Source organism: Crocuta crocuta, unplaced genomic scaffold (assembly GCF_008692635.1).
Source record: "Crocuta crocuta isolate KB4526 unplaced genomic scaffold, BGI_CrCroc_1.0 scaffold102, whole genome shotgun sequence".
NCBI lineage: Eukaryota > Metazoa > Chordata > Mammalia > Carnivora > Hyaenidae > Crocuta > Crocuta crocuta.
The window spans coordinates 12834453-12850742 of NW_027530019.1; the positions used below are offsets into that span (position 1 = coordinate 12834453).

The window sequence follows — 16290 nt, forward strand, 5'->3', positions numbered from 1 at the left end:
GCGGCGGCGGCGGCGCGGGCGCGGGCGCTGGACGCGCGGCTGCTTGGGGTGGCTGGGTCTGCAGGTGGCCTTGCTTCTTGCGGTGTGCCTACAGCTGGAGCCCGTGCGCAGACCAGACTTGGAGCCGCTCGGCGGCTTGGCGCTCTGCGGGCACGCACGGGCTACCGTCTGCGGCTCTGAGGTGGGCGTCTGAAGATGGGGGACGGGCTCAGCTGCAGGTGGCACACTGGGCACAGGGCATCCCAGGAGGGGGTGGGCAGGTGAGGCAGGGTGGCCGGCTTCCGGGAGCGGAAATTCCAACTGGCCTAGGGACCTGCAGCCTTCTGGGGAAAAGAAGAGAGGCGGTGAGGATAGGGAAGGACAAGCAGTACCAATCCCTCTGGTCCCCCTGCTTTCAGAGCCTGCTCCTGTCTTAATACGGAGTGTGAACCCAAGGGTCACTGAGATGCAAGTGGAGTCAGGGGCCTTTGAGGCAGACTGTCAGAGTGACTGGCCAAGGGTGCCTCTTGACCCTGGAGACTGGCCCGTAGCCATCTCCATCTCCCCTTCTAGCCTTAAAGAAGGGGAGGTGATGGGAACAGTCTAGCTCGGACTTCTCCTCCTCCAGGGCTTCCACAGTGCTTAGGAGCAGGGGAGCGGGAGTCAGCCCAGGATATCAATCCCAGACCTGCCACTCACCGACTGTGTGACTGCAGGCAAGTCACGCTACCTCTCAGTGCCTTGCAATAGAAGTAGGAGTGGCAAGTATCACAGAGAGTGTCCCAGGCGTTTTTTCTTATCAACGTATTAACTCATCTCATCCTTACATCAACCCTAGGAGGTAAGTACCACTGCCACCACTCTAAATTAAGGAAACCGAGACACAAGCAGTTACTGGCTTGTCCCCCGGTCACGTGTCTAAGGAAGTGGGGGAGAACATTTCACTCTAGGCAGCCTGGCTCCAGAATCTGTACTCAATTACATGCCACGTGGCCTCCCATATGTAAAGCGCTTGGAACAATACCTGGCACGTGGTGCTTACTGGTGTTCCAGGGCAAGGGGGGGTAGAGTCTTGGGTCCCATGGTTTAGGTGTCTAGATTTGGGAGAGTGGCACAAAGAAGAAGGAAAGGCTCTAGAAGCAGCCTGATCTCATTTCTTAGTACTCCAGCTCACACCAAAACCTGAAAACAACCAGTTGGACCAGAGTCAACTGGTCTATAAAGTTGTTTTATAGACCCCCACAAGACGGGGTGTGGGGCAGTAGCAGCAAGAGCCCTGGTAAGGCCTGGCCTCTCACTTCATCAGCAGCAGGGTAGACTTGCTAGACAGGATGGCTCTGGTCATCTCATTTCTACCCAGGAGCCAGGGACAGAGCCTGGAGAAGCATGTGAAGACACGCCTGCCAGTCTAGGGGAAGAGCGATCACTGAGGGGGTGTCTCATTGGCTGCAGCGCAAGCCTCCCTGCTGTCTGGGCCTTGCAAGGAAGGCAGACCCCAAAGCCACAGACCCTGTCAGCACCCTGTCTGTGCCAACTCTGCTGGACGGTTCTGGGGTATGCCCCTTCCGTTAGCCCCCAGCAAGGTGATGCTAAATCTGGGTACTACCTCTCTCTCAAGGCTTGTACAGCCAGGGCAGAGCAGGCCTACCGCAGCTGTCCCCACCTGGTACCCACCCCCCTTCCCATGAATGCTGAACTAGGCCAGCACGCAGATGGAATGGGCTCCTGGGAAGCTGAATTCTAGCTCTCCTCGAGGAAGGGATGGCCCTCCCTGCCCCCTCCGCCACCACAGTGCTACCTAACTACCAGGCCGAGAGATCTCCATTCGCAGTGGAGCCAGAGCAAAGAGCTAGACACAGGCCCCTTGTCTGGGAATGCTCCTTGGCTTGGGGCATGAAACCAGGGGAGTCCTCCCTTCTCAAAGCCTCCTACCACCCATGTTATAGCTAGACCTCAAGGAACCCCACCTCAATCCATGCCCCACCCTCCTAGGACACCATGTGACTCCCTGGGACATCCCATACCTAAGAAGACTTACCTGCTGCAAAAGGCATTTTGTAGGGGCAGCCGCCACAGGTAGTGCCGATGTGGGTAAGAGTCGGGGGAAGCATTTCACAGATGCTATAGCCATTCACTCCAGGGTCCTCACTAAAGCAGTAGCGAGAGCCCCAGGGGGGGTGTTGGAAAGGGGTGCCCGCAGGCACTGAGCTCGGTGCCAAGAGGAGCCCCTCGTTAGGGGACAACTTGCCCTCAGGAAGCATGGGGCACGGGGAGTAGCCTCCACATTGCAGCCCGTCTTGGCTGCAGTATAGGTAGAAGCTGCCTAGTGCAGGGAGCTCAGGCCGACCACAAAGGCCACTGTAGTGGGCAGGGTTGCCAGGCATCGGCAGGGGGGACAGCTGGGGTGCAGGGAAAGAAGGCTGGTGCAGTTCCTGCTTGGGGGCAGGTGACTCCTCGCCTGGGCGCCCAGGCTCTGGCTTCAAGGCTGCCTGCCCACCCATCAGGAGGGGCAGGTGGGGGCGTAGCCCCGAGGGGCTCTCCAGAGCCTTGCTCAGGGGCTGGTAAGGTGGCTGGCTGCCTGGCCCACGAGGGGTGGCAGATGGCCACGGCTCCTCGGGGCGCTTTTCCCAGCCGGGTGGAGCTACAGCCTCCCCAGACCCAAGCCCCTGCCGGGCCTTGGGATAGTTCTTGCCATTGACCTTAGCCCACTTTGGCCTTGGAGCCCTCAGCACTGGTGGCTCTGAGGGGCGCCCATCTGCTTCTGGGTGGGCACGAGGTGGCCTCAAGGGCAGCTCCCGCTCCTGGCTCAGCTTCAGGAAGGCAGCTGCATTCAGGCTGGCCAGTCTCTTGGGAGCTGGGTCACCATCTCGACGGGCACCCTCCTCAGGTGCTGGCTCTGGGGACAGGTCCCGACCTCCTCCTCCGAGGTCCTCTAGCCGGGGCCGCTTCTTGGAGGAGGACCAGCCCCCACCAGCCCGGTCACGGTCTCGACTGCGGTGAGGGTCGCCCCCTCGACTGCGACGAGTGCCGGCCAAGCTGCTGGCATCCTCCCGCTCCAGCAGCAGATTATTGAGGGCCTCTGCATTGAGGGAGGCCAGGCGCCTCTTGCGGGGCTGGGCAAGCCCAGTGTCCTCACTGGATGGGGCTGGGCTGGGGGGCTTGGGCAGGTCAGGGGGCAGCTCATCGGCCTCATCTGCACTCCGTGGACCAGCCACATTCTCCAGGCGGGTCAGCAGCACTTTGCAGGCCTTGGGCTTCTCAGGAACTAATGGGCGCTTACGTAGCGGGTAGTTCTTGCGGCGCCCTGTGAGGTGCCCTGGGCTCTCAGGCATGCCTGCTTCCACACTCTCCACCCCCTGCTCCATATTGCTGCCTTCCATCTGCAGGGGCTCCCGACGGCCAGTGGGGCCCGAACTCAGCATGGGAAGGGACTTCCTCCGCGTGTGTGTCATGGGGTACTTTCAATCTGCAGGGCAGAAGGCAGGCAATGAGAGAAGCCCACCCTGCCCTGCCCTGCGCACTCTCGCCTCTGCTGCAGCCCAACCAATGCCACCCCCCACCCTTCAGTAACTCTGGCCTATCCTCATCCCATCTACAGCCTGCATTTTCCCAAGACCCCTCTTCCAGAGTGCAAAGGTCCAGTGGGGTCAGGCTACCAACAGCTGGGCAAGGGCTGGCTGCCCACTCTTCTCGTAACCTAGGGTCCTTCTTTGAACTAAGCCCCTATGGAAGGATGGAGACCCCTGGGAGGAGAAGACAGAAAGTGCCAGGGGGGCAAAGTTCTAGGTTCTCTCTACTTGTTCTCCCACTAGATACTCATCGCAGGTCAAGAAGAGGCTCTGAAGACAGCAAGCCAGGATGGAGGCTTGGATGGTGGGAGCCCATCTGTCCCTTTAAACACATCACCAACCCCTCCCTCCCCATCCTGGGGCTTCTGAGATTGGCCACAGGAGGATAAGGACATGGACAGTGAGGAGCTACGGTGAGGAAGCTGCCTGCCGGACTGTGGAGCAAGCAAAGCCCAGCTTGTGGGGACACCTGCCGGGCACATATAGCAGGATAGCCGCCATAACCTGGGTTTTGCTGGAAAAGTCCAGCAAAGGCAAAAGGCCTTGAGGAGTCCATGGTCAAGGGGGTCTCAGCCAGCCTTAGGAGCCAGACCCACCTCAGTTCAGATTCTAGGGAAGGGTAGCCCAAACAGCACCTGTGCCCAGAGAAGGAATGTCTGTAAGGTGAGGGCCAGCATCCCTGGGTGGGAAACTCCCGGAACACAAATGAGGCTTGTGGTATGGCTTTAAACCCTCACCAGCCACCAAGAGGGAAATAAAGTATCAAAGGAAAGAGCTAACTCCAGAGATAAACCCGGCTGCCTTGCAAGTCCTGCCCTATTTCTCAGGTCTCCTTCCTGATAGGCAAGAAGCTGGGCAAAGAAAAGGACTGGGGATGGTGTGGGGTGGAGTGGGAGTAGTGGCAGGAAGCCCAAAGCCCCAGACAGAAGATGCCCACTTGACCAGGCATCATCCCCTAACTTTACTTGGCAAATACGCCCCCTGCTCCCAACATACCTGGGGCAGCCTGGGTCCCCTCCTGAATGAGAGGCCAGGGCTGGGCTGTATCCTGGAAGCCGGCATGGCCAAGGCAATGGAGAACTGGCAGGGTGGGGTTGGGGGGGGGGGNCAAAGCAAGGTGCTGCCAAATAAGGTGTCAGACAAGGCTCTGCCCTCCCTGGCACCCTGCAACCCCCTCCCCACCCAGCAAGCCCAGCTTTCCAGCTGAATTTCCCCACTGCTATTGTTATTCATACTCTCTCCCTAGAAGCTGGGAGCAATCCCTGCTGGGCCAGGATTTAACCCTGAAAGTCCCACGCCTGACAGTTCCCAGGAATTCCTGAGCCCTTCCTTCCCGGCCAGCTCCTGTGGCCTTGGGCGAGTGGCTGGGGTCACTGGGTACCTTTTCTCCTGACACATACTGCACTAGTTGACAAAGAGTGCTCAGAAAATGAGGCTGAGGGCACTGTGGGTGTCCCTCACCCTCAAGAAAGGACTTGGAAAACTGGAAAAGGGAGGCACTGTGCCAGGCATTGCTCTGGCCACGTGCGGGGACCTGCCACTGCCGAGAGACCAGGCCGGGACAAGGCAGAGGCACAGAAGACAAATCCATTCCTTCCTGAAGCATAGACAGGAGAGCTCCTAAAAATATCCCAAGCATCGGCTAGGTTCCCTAAGACTTTTTCCTGCTTCTAATCAGGGGGACCACCCACCCCTGTTTGCTCGGCAGGCTTAATAGCAATGCCTCTTTTCACTCTCAAAAGCATCCTGGTTACTTACGATCCACAGGCCCTTTCCTTCAACGCAGGGCACTCCTGTGGCTGGAAGAGGGGCAGCAACAAGAAGCACGTCTGTATTTCCTAGGAAAGCCTGGGCCCAGCCCTTCCCTACCCCCAAAGGGCCCGGAGACAGGATTTGTGAACAGACCGCACAGCTGAGCAAGAACCGAAGCCCCTCAACAGGCCCCAAGTTACCAGAGGAGTCAGGCCTAGGAATGGCTGGGGGCCAAGGCTGAGGTCACCTGGGCTTGTGGCCTTTAAGGACATGGACACCAAGTACAGAGCAAGTACAGGGCTGGATGAAAATGAGAGGGCACTCAGGGAGCTGCTTTCAAGCCTGGCAAACAAAAGAGCTCCTAGCTGAGGGTGACTGGCCTGTCCCTACTCCCCCCACCCCAGTTTGGTAGTGGACCAGTTTTAAGAGTGGACTCTGGGATACTTGCCCCAGCCTCAGTCTTCCCCTCTTAACATGCAAAAGGTCCCAGCAGGGAGAGACTGGGAGGGGAGCCTGGCCCCAGAACTAGGGGGTGAGCTCCACTGTCCCCGGATCCCAGAAAGCCTCTAAATCAGAGGGTGCAAGTCACATTTCCAAATCAAGCATAAGAGCCTCCTACTAGCCTTCCCTTGAATCCACCACGTTCCTTCATCACCTGCAAAAGGATTCGCAGCTTGTACGTGGTGCCTAAGGCAGCAGTGTCACTCACCGTCAGGGGAGAGGCTGGGGTCTCTGCGGCCTGCCTCACTGCACTCCAGTCTGAGGAGAGTGAGAATGAGTCACGCTTTGAAGCCAGATTTGTGAGAACTTCAGCTGCAGCTTTTCTCTGGGGTGGGGCTGGGTGGAGGGGGCTCCCAGCCTGCCAGCCCCTCTAACCTGCAGAGGTGGCCCAGCTCAATGGGGGAAGAAAATCCTGGGAAAGCAGGAGGTGTGGTCCCCATTCCAGCTCTGCCAATGCTACCGCTGTCCTGTCCTCACACACTAGCTCAACCAGAAATCACCTACCACTGCCAAGAGACAGGGTGCCTGGGTTCTCTCGACACCACCCTTCTCTCTGGGAAGCCCTGTCTTCCCAGGCATACCTGGTCCGGGCTCCCTCGAGAGAAGGTTCCTAGGAGGGACTCCCCAGGGCACATTACTGCTCACCTGGACTGTCAAGCTTGCTCGCACTGAAGAAAACCAGTCTGATTGTCCCCAGCCTGATCAGCCAACAGCTAGCTGCCAAGGACAGTGGGTGCCCGGTGTCCTCCCTACCAAAGATCCAGCAAACCACAGGTTGAGTCTAAAATCACAAGTCTACTCTAAAGACAGCAAACAGGCCATCACAGCCCCAGGCACCTTGGGTCACAAAACTGAGCTGAAGTGTCCATATCCTGTACCCCATGTCTGCTCAGGACTAGAAGTCATCTCTCCAGAAGTAAAAAGGGAAGGAAGATTTGACTTTTGCCCACAAGCTGCGGCAGCATCGTGCACCGCCTTCCACTCTGATAGGCAGAGCCCACCCAAAGTGTCATGTGCAAGGGAGGGTCAGAGGCCTAGAGGAATGTGGGCTGTGGGTACCGTCAAAGGAAAAACCAGTGTGTCAAGTCCAGATCACTTCTGCAAGTGGAAGCTGCCCTTGGACAGGAAGGGGTTCTCAAGCTTTGGCCACAGCTCTCCCCTCACCCTTATTTACCCAGATCTAGAGTATACACCCACTACCATTCTTAGGGGTTCAGGACCCAGGACTCTGCCCCACTACCCTTCCTGAAATGTTTCTTGCCCAGTGCATTTTAAATTCTGCTTTTCAGGCTTTTTGGTTTATTTTTCATAGAAGGAAAAGATGAGGGGGAGAGGGGTCCTAGGCAAAGGCAGACCAGTTGGTCACCTGGGTGAGGGTCAGGAAGGTCCCTGACCCAAGCCACCTCCCACCTCCAATTACACCTAAAACCACAGGGTTGGCACTGAATTAAGCACTTCCTTCCTTTGCGCTCTCTCCTGGAATAACTTCCCCACGCCCCCAAAGGAATAACAGTTTTTCATGAGCACTGAGTTTCCTGAATCTTCTATCAGAGAAGAAACACTGCAAGAGGACAAAGCCAAGCTCCTGTTCAGTGAAATTTAGTTGGTGTCACTTCATGGAAAACAAACGGATGAAGTTACTGACACTCTTAGGATGAAGCCAGGTTAAGTCGTGGCTGGGATCTCTCGAATCCCCCATAGCTGGTAAACTGAAAAGAACCAAACCTTCAAGTGAGGCGGAACTCGACTTGAATGCCAGCTCTCCCCCTGAACTTACTTAACTTCTCTGAACTTATTTAACTTCTCTGAACTTCATTCCTCATCTAAAATGGGTAAATCACAAGGAATTTTAGGAACGGTGGTGAGGATGACACTAGTCTCTGTGCAGAAGCCTAGTCAGGTAGGAAGCAGGCAGACCACTTCTCCCCCACCTTCCAGACCCATAGACAGAGGAAGGCAGTGTGTTCTTGGCTTTGTGGGGGGGGTCCCCACATCAGGAGCCCAGAGCTGTTGGGTCTGAGATCTGAAAACCCAGCCTACACCTGAACTCTGCTCTGCTTCTACTCTGACACCCAAGTGTCAACCCCAGGGAAAGATGGAGACACTGTGGTGGGACTTGTGTGTGTGTGGGGGGAAGGGGGTCCATTTACAACATAGAGGGAGGATGGAGCAGAAATTGTATCCCAATGCACCTTAAACAACAGTTCCATGCCTCTGAGAAACACTCAACTGGATGGCGAAAAGCCCAAGGATGGGGTCAAGGGGTGCGCGTTTGCCGGCTCCCGTGGTCTGACTGTTGCTTCGGCATGGGCAACCACAGACAGCAGAAGTGTCCAAGCCCCTGGGGCACAGCTCTGCAAGAGGAAGCGGTGGCCTCGGCCACCACCGGCGCCTCCTCTCCTGTGCCTATTTAGCCTCACCTGCTCTGGGCACACAATTCGCTCTGTAATCAAGCTGGGATCCTACGATCCTGGGCAGGAAACACCTACCCCACCAGAGGGAACTGGCCTGACCTGTCTGGACACAGCTTGTTTTACAGGCTGCCTTCAAGTCTAGTGACCGGACCACCTGCTCCTCACACTTCACACTGGAGGCTCCCAAGATCCTGGAGAAGTGGGAGCAGCTGTGCAGCAAAGGTTCACATCCATCACACACTGGGTCTGGCATCCTAGCCACCCTAGCCTAGCATCCAGGCCCCATCTTTGGGCACTTCTGTCTACTCTGACCATCCCAGCAGGAGGGCCCAGGCATACAGGCCCAGAGTGGCACCCATGTGTCCAGAACCCCCACTTACTTCTGGCTCCAGATGCGAAGCCGGACACCAGCCTCTTGTAACTGTAAAGGAACAGAAACAGTGGGGAGGGACGGGAGTTTTGGCTCAAACTGTAAGGTAGTCTCTCCAATTTCATATGAGAATTATAGTTAAGTACACGAATATGGTTAACAGCAGAGCTGGTGGAATCTCCTCAGTAGAAAATGCCAGTGTCCTCGTTGCGGGGCAAGGCCCTTCATGTCGTGGAGGCTGAGAGTGAGAGAGACAGTGTACCCCTAGGGTCTAGAAGTCAACATACACACATGGACCACTGCACTAGGACAGTGGCCAAGAGCAGTGTATTTCAGTCACACCATGGTGCTCTGCTTTAAGGAATTCTAACCTGACAAATGAGAAGGGAATCACATGCAATACAAAACTGGTCTTTAGAGGGTTTCCTTAAAAGGCACATGTACCTACTTTAGGTGATCTGCCTTCCCCAGCTTCTTCCCAGTGCACACTCTGTGTGCACGAAGTAGACGCGTAGCTGCAGGTGCCGGTCCCGCTAAACCAGAGCACCTGCTACTCAATCCCAGGCACATGGCATCTCTTGTCACCTTTGCTCATTCTGCCATCATTTGCTGACCTCTCATCATGGCTCAACATGGCAGAGTGAGACCTGCCGGAGCTAGAAGCCACTTCATACTGTTGCTAATCCTAAGTGGGCTCGGTCCACAGCCTGAACTCTGAGCCTTGGTTTCCCTGTCTACACAGCAAAGCTGGTATGAGGATCAAGATGAATGAGAATGCATGTCAAGTGCTTAGCAGAATACCTGGTATCAGACAGGTACTCAACACAAGCTTGTTCTTTTTCCCTGCACGTCAAGTATTAGGCTAACTGCTGAGGAAAAATGTGAAAAAGACTAAGAAACCAGAGCTTAGGCTGGGAGGAAGAACGAGGACAAGAGTGTGACAAGGATCATAGTGCAGTGCTCAGAGCTTGAGGTGGAGAGCTCTGGCTCCACACCAAGTTCACAGAGTGAAGTCTGAGCCAGACCCTCATTTAGAGACGCTTGCCGAGGGTTTGCTTCACGCCAGGTGTACTGAGGGAAAAACAGCCTGCGAAATTTGCTTCAGAAACGGTTGGATGTAAGGAGAGACAGACAAAAGCTGAAGTCTTGCGGCAGGAGACCTAACTGTTCCCAGACTCACTCTTATTAGCTCCATCGTAGGAATACTCCTGCTGGGGGACCAGACAGTGCAGGGCTTAGGCTCCCTTCCACCCACCCACCCAGACTCCACAGTGCGCAGGCTGGGCCATTCGCTCTGGGCAGTTAAAAGTGTGGGAGAAATAAAACAGAGAGATACAGGGCACCCCAAAACTCAGCAACAGGTCCTCAGCAAACCCGGGAGCAAATGTCACACTACGGACACACAATTCTTCAAAAAGCACAACAATATCTCACGAGCCTGCTCCGGGCACCTGCCCAGAAGGGCAAAGGATATGTGTTGGTTCAACCACCAGGACACTCCAGGAACCAACAACTTAGATTTCTAAAGTGGCTTGCCAAGACTGGAGGTGCTATCTCTTGTCCTGAACAGAAAAACCTGGCTGGCTGGGCCAAGCTAGGAGCTCTGCCCTCAGCCTCCCCAGCAGAATGCTAACCTCCTGAATGAGCCAGCCACGAGGAGCAAGACCCAAGACCAGGCCTTCCCAACACTCCACCAGCACAAGCAAAACCACAAGGCAAACCCTACTAGAGTTGCAGGCACCCAACACAAAAATCTCAGACATAACTAATTAACTAAGTGATTAGTGCCACCCTCATTAGGATGCCAGCTCTACGGGGACAGGTGGGTTCTGCCTGCCTTACCACTAAATCTCACCCACAGGGCTTAATAAAAGCTTCTTGAATGAACAAAGACATGGCTGCCCACCTGCTCCATGCCATTTAACATTTCTACCCTAGACTGATGGCATCACTTGGAGCCCAGACAGGAAACTCTGACCTCTAATTCTCCCCCATCCCCAGGAGTCAAATGTGCCTCTTCAGTGTCATCAACAGCTCAATAGGGCCACTTTAGGAAATCCCTCATATTTACATAGCACCAGGCTCTTTCCCTACTATCCTCTTCCTTCTCTCTCCCAACTAGCCCAGCTGTATCTCACAATATATTCCACTCACTCCACTCCTTACCCTAAACCATTACACAAGCAAAGGTGGCACACTCTAGTAGAGAGGCACACTTGTATCAAGACAAAAAATGTAACAGATATTAAGGTGAACTCAGCAGTGAAGAACCAGAGTTAGTATTACCAGTCCCTAAATCCCCTAAGTGTGCAGGGCAGGGAATTCTTGATTCACTGCAGAGGCTTCTAGTCTAACAGGATAGCTAATGTTTGTCAAGCACTCACTACGTGCCCAGCACCACCCTAAGCACATACCATTCACTCTCATTTGTTTTCACAACCGCCTCATGAGGTGGTTGTTATCATCTTGTCCCAACAAGGAGAAGACAGGTAGAGGAGGGTGAAAGAACTTGCCCACACTCCTGTGCTGTCAACAGTAGAGGCAGAGCATCTGGTGACAGTCCCCAAAGCCCATAGCCCCACTGCAACACAGGACAACTGTGGGCTCACAGATGTTAAATGTTGATTTAACATCAACTTGCACATTCAATTTTGTTTTTCTATGTTTTTTTAAATGATTGGTATTAGTGTCTTATTTATTTTTCCTAATTTTTCACCACAAAGGAACTAAAGATGTACTCCAATTAAATGGCATTGGCAGGCTGGCCGGAAAACATAATTTTACAAATTGTTTCTACAGCAAAGTCTGCTCAAAATCCCGAGTCAATTCTTATATGCACTTTGGAAAGAAATCCATTTTACATCCTAGAAAGGGGTGAGGGCTTCAAAGATATGTTGTCTTGATTTTACAATAAATCCAGAAATGAAGGCTATAGGCTTCCCTCACGCATCTCACCACATCACCTGAACCAGATGAAATCTTCCTCCAGTCTGAACTGCAATCAAGACTGCAATTTGGTCATCACACTCCGAACAGCCATCAATGTTAATATTCAAAGATATGTTAACTGCCCCTTGGCTACCGCCCCGTGGGCTAAGTAAATCTGAGTCCTTTCAATTTTCTCTGAAGATCATCTCTTAGAGTTGTTTCATCCATTTTATAATTCTTTTCCACCTTCTGTCCCATCTCTGTGAACCCCTCCAGGCACATGGCAGGAGACACTTCTTGATAAGGGCCTGCCGACTTTGACAACAGTAGGAATATGACTCCATCTTCCCTCCTGGCATATCTGTCAGGGTATCCTGGCATCCAACTGGACCCTAATATCTTTCCCATGATTTCTCTAAACCCTAATGTTTCACCTCTAAACCACCTGGCCAGATGAGACTGTATTTAACAGACCATCTCCTTGCCACTCCCATTTTCCACAGGCAGACTGCGGCTGGAGAAGGGCTTAAGTGTGGGCCACCCCCCTCCTCGGCAGGAAACTGAAAGAGCTCCACGGGGGTTCCAGGTGGAAGGGAAGTAGGAGCAGCCATCACCACTCCAGGTGAAATCCTGGGGTCACAGAAGGCAGAAGCACCTGAGGTCCCACTTCTTTANGAAAAGAAACTAATGTGAAAGAAAGATGTAGATCTACACCAAGTTCCTCTCTGGCATTGATCCTGTTAACTAAGAGTCACTTATCATTTTTTCATTCAGGTAACTCAGTCAAGGCGCCTTGGAAAAAAATTCACGTTTCAGATCTCAGAAGGGCTCAGAGACAAACCCATTCTTTTATTCCTGGTGGATCAGGCCTGCAGGATCTCAAGGACAATGTTTTTGTTTTTGTTTTGTAGGATGCTGAGTCAGGTGAATAACCAACCAACCAACCTCTGCAGGTGTTTCCCGCTGCGAAAAATGGAATCTGGCCGAAAATCCTTCCTAGGACACAATACAAAGTCTTGGGCAGGACTCTGCCCTGAGGTCTGCTCACCAAACCCACAGTCCTCTGCTCCTGACCTTCTACACCACACTGCTTAGGACAGTGCACCAATCCCCCCACCGGAACCCCAGGGGGAGATGGAGCTCAGTGGAGCTGAGGGAGCTTGTCTGGCCATCTGGATAGGCCTCTGCAGCCTCTGCTGCTGCTGTTCCTGTTCCTCCTCCTCCTCCCTGTCAGCCGGGTTCCTGCTCACTAGTGGTAGTACCAGGAGGTGGGCAGGAGACACATAAAAGAGCTGAAATTCAAACCAGCGCATTTCATTCCAGTTAGGTGCCTCCCATAAAACCAGGCAAGACTGCATGGTCCAAGTTCTCCCCGTCCCCTGTCCTGGGGAGGTCGAAGGAGATGAAGTCTGAGGAGCTACGAAATCTCAGGACCCCAGGCGTCAGGAGCCTAGGTTGCTAATCTTCATGAGCTGCTGAGTATTCTCTGTATTTTCTGTCTTGTCACAGTTAACAGACCCTCTAGCCATGAGCTGATCCACAGTCAAAGCCATGGACCTACAGACCATGAGTGCTGGGGCTGCCCTTAGTATCGAAGCACTCTTCTTGTCCCTCCAAAGTCCCGGGCACAATGGCAAGTTCACAAAGGAAGTGAGTCTTGCCAGACTGTGCTAGCAAATTCCCATAAATACTTGGGCCAGGGTAGTACTGCTTATGTAAAATGCTTCCCCATTGAGAGATGCTGCTTTATTTACATTCTTCACAACCCATTCATAAAAAGGAGGCCCTTTAATGTTGGGGCTGTTCGTATAATGCTCCATAAACCCGGCAGCTTCGGCTGGCAGCCTTAGTTCAACACAGGCTACTGCTCAACTCCACAGACTTCTTTCCCTTAAGATTTTTTTTTCTTTAATGACTCACCTTGCGACAGGGCACTGAGGCCAGATGTTGCCAGAGTAAGGCCAAGAGGAATAAGGACAGATAAAATGAAAACACACAAGTCCTCCTGAGTGCCGGGACAGAGAGGGGGGGAGAAATGAAAATCAATTAAAATGAAAATCCCCATACAACTTCAATGTGAAGTATATATTTTGGGAAGCTGAATTCCTTCCAGGTTTGCTGAAACTGCCTTTGGGGATGTTGAAACAGTCCCCAACTTATACCTCTCCATACCAGAGGTGGTGTGGAGGAATTTTTTTTTAACCCCGCAACAAAAGAAAGATAAAGGCTCATTCTGGCTTTTTAACTTGCATTATGGATGAATAAAAAACAGTAATTTTCTCTGCTCTTTCACAGACATGTTCCAGGGGCTGCTGGATCCAAGAGGGGCACAACTAGCTCAGGGTAATGAAACTCAGACAAACCCCAGAAAGAGAGGAAGAACTGTGTTCTGGGATGCCCAGCCAAACAGCCTGAGCAGCTAAGAAGAGCGCCCAGGAGATGCATTCTGAGGTAGCCTGTCTCCTGCTACAGTGGAAGCAAGGAGGAGAGAAGTAGTAGGGATTTTTTTTAATTGAAGGGGAGCGGTCTGCATTGCCATGGCAACTGTGAGGGGTGGCCTTCCCACTTGGAAGGGAAATGCTGGTCCATTAATCATCAAACTGGGGCACAAAAGGGAGGTTTGGGGGAAAGGGGATGGATGCAGAATTTATTTTTTCACTGTCTAGACTCAAACCAATCACCAGCCTTCTTTCCCATTTCCCCCATGGTCCAAGGTTTCACAGTAAACAAAATCGGAAGTTCCAAGAGAGCTGGGAACGTAATAGCTTTCCCTTCCAATGGGTCCAGTGTGGGGCTGATCGTGCCTCCATGTCACTGAAAAACACCTCTTCCAACACCAGTCCCCAAAGTTCTGTCCGCGGGCCAGACCAGGAATCTTTTTCTTTTCTGTTCTCAAAATCGTGTTTTCTCCCTCATTTACACCCAGGATTGAGAAGAGATAAAACATATGGATTCATTTAGCATGGACAACAAGGAAAATTGCATAAGAGCAGCAACGCCGGGTGGAGAGAATGGCCTGGTGGGGTAGGAAGAAAACAGGATTCCAGCCCTTTTCCAATTCATGTCTATATGGTGTCATGTGAGCAATCCACAGGACAGACTCCCCACCAGCTGGAGTATCAGAAACAACAGCTAAGTTTCATTTGTTCCCCACACTAAAGCAACCCCAACCCCAACGTGCCCTATCTGTGTGCCTTTGACAGAAAATGCTGGAAACCACCAAGGACTCCATACTGGGCATTTCTTGGGAAGAAGGGAAGGTTTCCCCTGTTCCCAATCAACTAAGCAACCAACTGCATTTATTTATTCAACAAAAACACCACACACTATGCTATACCAGAAATCCTGAAATATTGTGTGTGTCTCTCTCTCTCACACACACACACACACACACACACACACACACACATTTAACACTCATAGTGTCCTCTGCCTTAAGAAACTTCCAACCTACAAGACCACTCAAGAAGACACCATGTTATAAAATCCACAATCTCAGAGCCAAGCCATGTTGGCCTGGAGTGGCCTGAATGACAGCAAACAAATATGAGTAGGGTTCAGGTGGGAAGAGAGGAAGGCAAAAGGCTCCTCACTAGAGACTACTGCAGAGAGCAGCAGAAGAAATGATGCAGGGAGATAGCCGTGTCCAGCATGGCCAGGAGAGAGCCGCAGGGGACGTGTCTAGGGTCAGACTGCAGGAAAAGGAGAGCCATTCAAAGTGTGTGGGCAGGGGAGTGACATGGGGAAAGGAGTGCTTTAGGAAGAAGGATCTAGCATCTGTGCACAGACTGCATCGGAAGGGCCAGAGGAAGCAGGAGGGAAAAGGAGGCGAAGACAACATGGGCCTGCCATGGGGACAGCAGAGCAACAGAAAGGAAGAGAAGGAGGAAGAGACGAAAAACAGAGAAAGTATTAACTGACGTTAACTCTCCAGAGCAAACCCTCCTAAACATCTGAGCTGACTGACTTGAGTCCGTGAGGGGCAAGAGCCTGTCAAAGAGGGAAACCCACTTCTGCCTGCTACCAAGAGAAATCACATACTGTGTGGCTCGAGGGGAGCCAAGAAGGCCTTGAAATTCTTCACCATTCTCTGAATCTTAGACGTACCATTACATCATCTCGGAATAAACTTCAGTCTCTTGCACCTCCCTTTCCCACAAGCCTCAACTCCACTCAGGCTGGGGTTTAGAGCCTTCTGAGGAGGGGGCTAGAGGGTGGCCATGAATGAACTCCGTGCCCATACTAAGCAAGGCTGGCAGGCAGCTTTCCCAGGATTATAGGCAACCACAGCTGGGAGCAGTTCCTTACCAACAGCTACCTGAGATGGGACTTGAACTCAGAAACTGAGCAAAAGCTAACATTCAAAACAGCCTCAGTCTCCCTGTCTTTGTGACCACCCACTCTTCAAAGAGGTACAGCGTTCCATGAGGAGACCAGAGAGTTCTGAGTGGATTTTTACAAATGGAAAACCGCATCCAGCTTAGAGCAGATCACTGGTGGGGACAGAGGCACTCAGAAGCTTAGGCCACTTATTCCCAAGTATCCTCTAGCTAGCCAAGGACAGTGGTGTCTCTCCAGGACATGTGCTCCCTCTAGGGTCCTTTTCTCCGTTTTTCAGAAGACACGGGAGTAGAGATAGGGGATGGGAAAGTCTCTCAGGTGGCATAAAGGAAAAAAACTGGAAACCTTTTCATTTAATCATTAAATTCCTGCCTGGACTTATAAACTCCAGCTTCTCATTTCCCTTTGTGGGTACCTTCCAGCCTAAAGAAAAGTG

The 16290-nt window shown here is 52.7% G+C and overlaps 1 protein-coding gene across 1 annotated transcript in view; it reads right to left on the bottom strand.

Moving 5' to 3' along the window:
• The window catches only part of BAHD1 (bromo adjacent homology domain containing 1), a 25200-nt gene that overhangs the window by 5300 nt on the left and 3610 nt on the right, over nucleotides 1-16290 (bottom strand). The window contains 4 exon segments of the mRNA XM_077764684.1: nucleotides 1-323; nucleotides 2018-3445; nucleotides 4545-4628; nucleotides 6010-6059. The exon segment at nucleotides 1-323 is cut by the window's left edge and continues 9 nt beyond it. Coding sequence (XP_077620810.1) covers nucleotides 1-323; nucleotides 2018-3431 — 1737 coding nt within the window. The 5' untranslated portion in view covers nucleotides 3432-3445; nucleotides 4545-4628; nucleotides 6010-6059.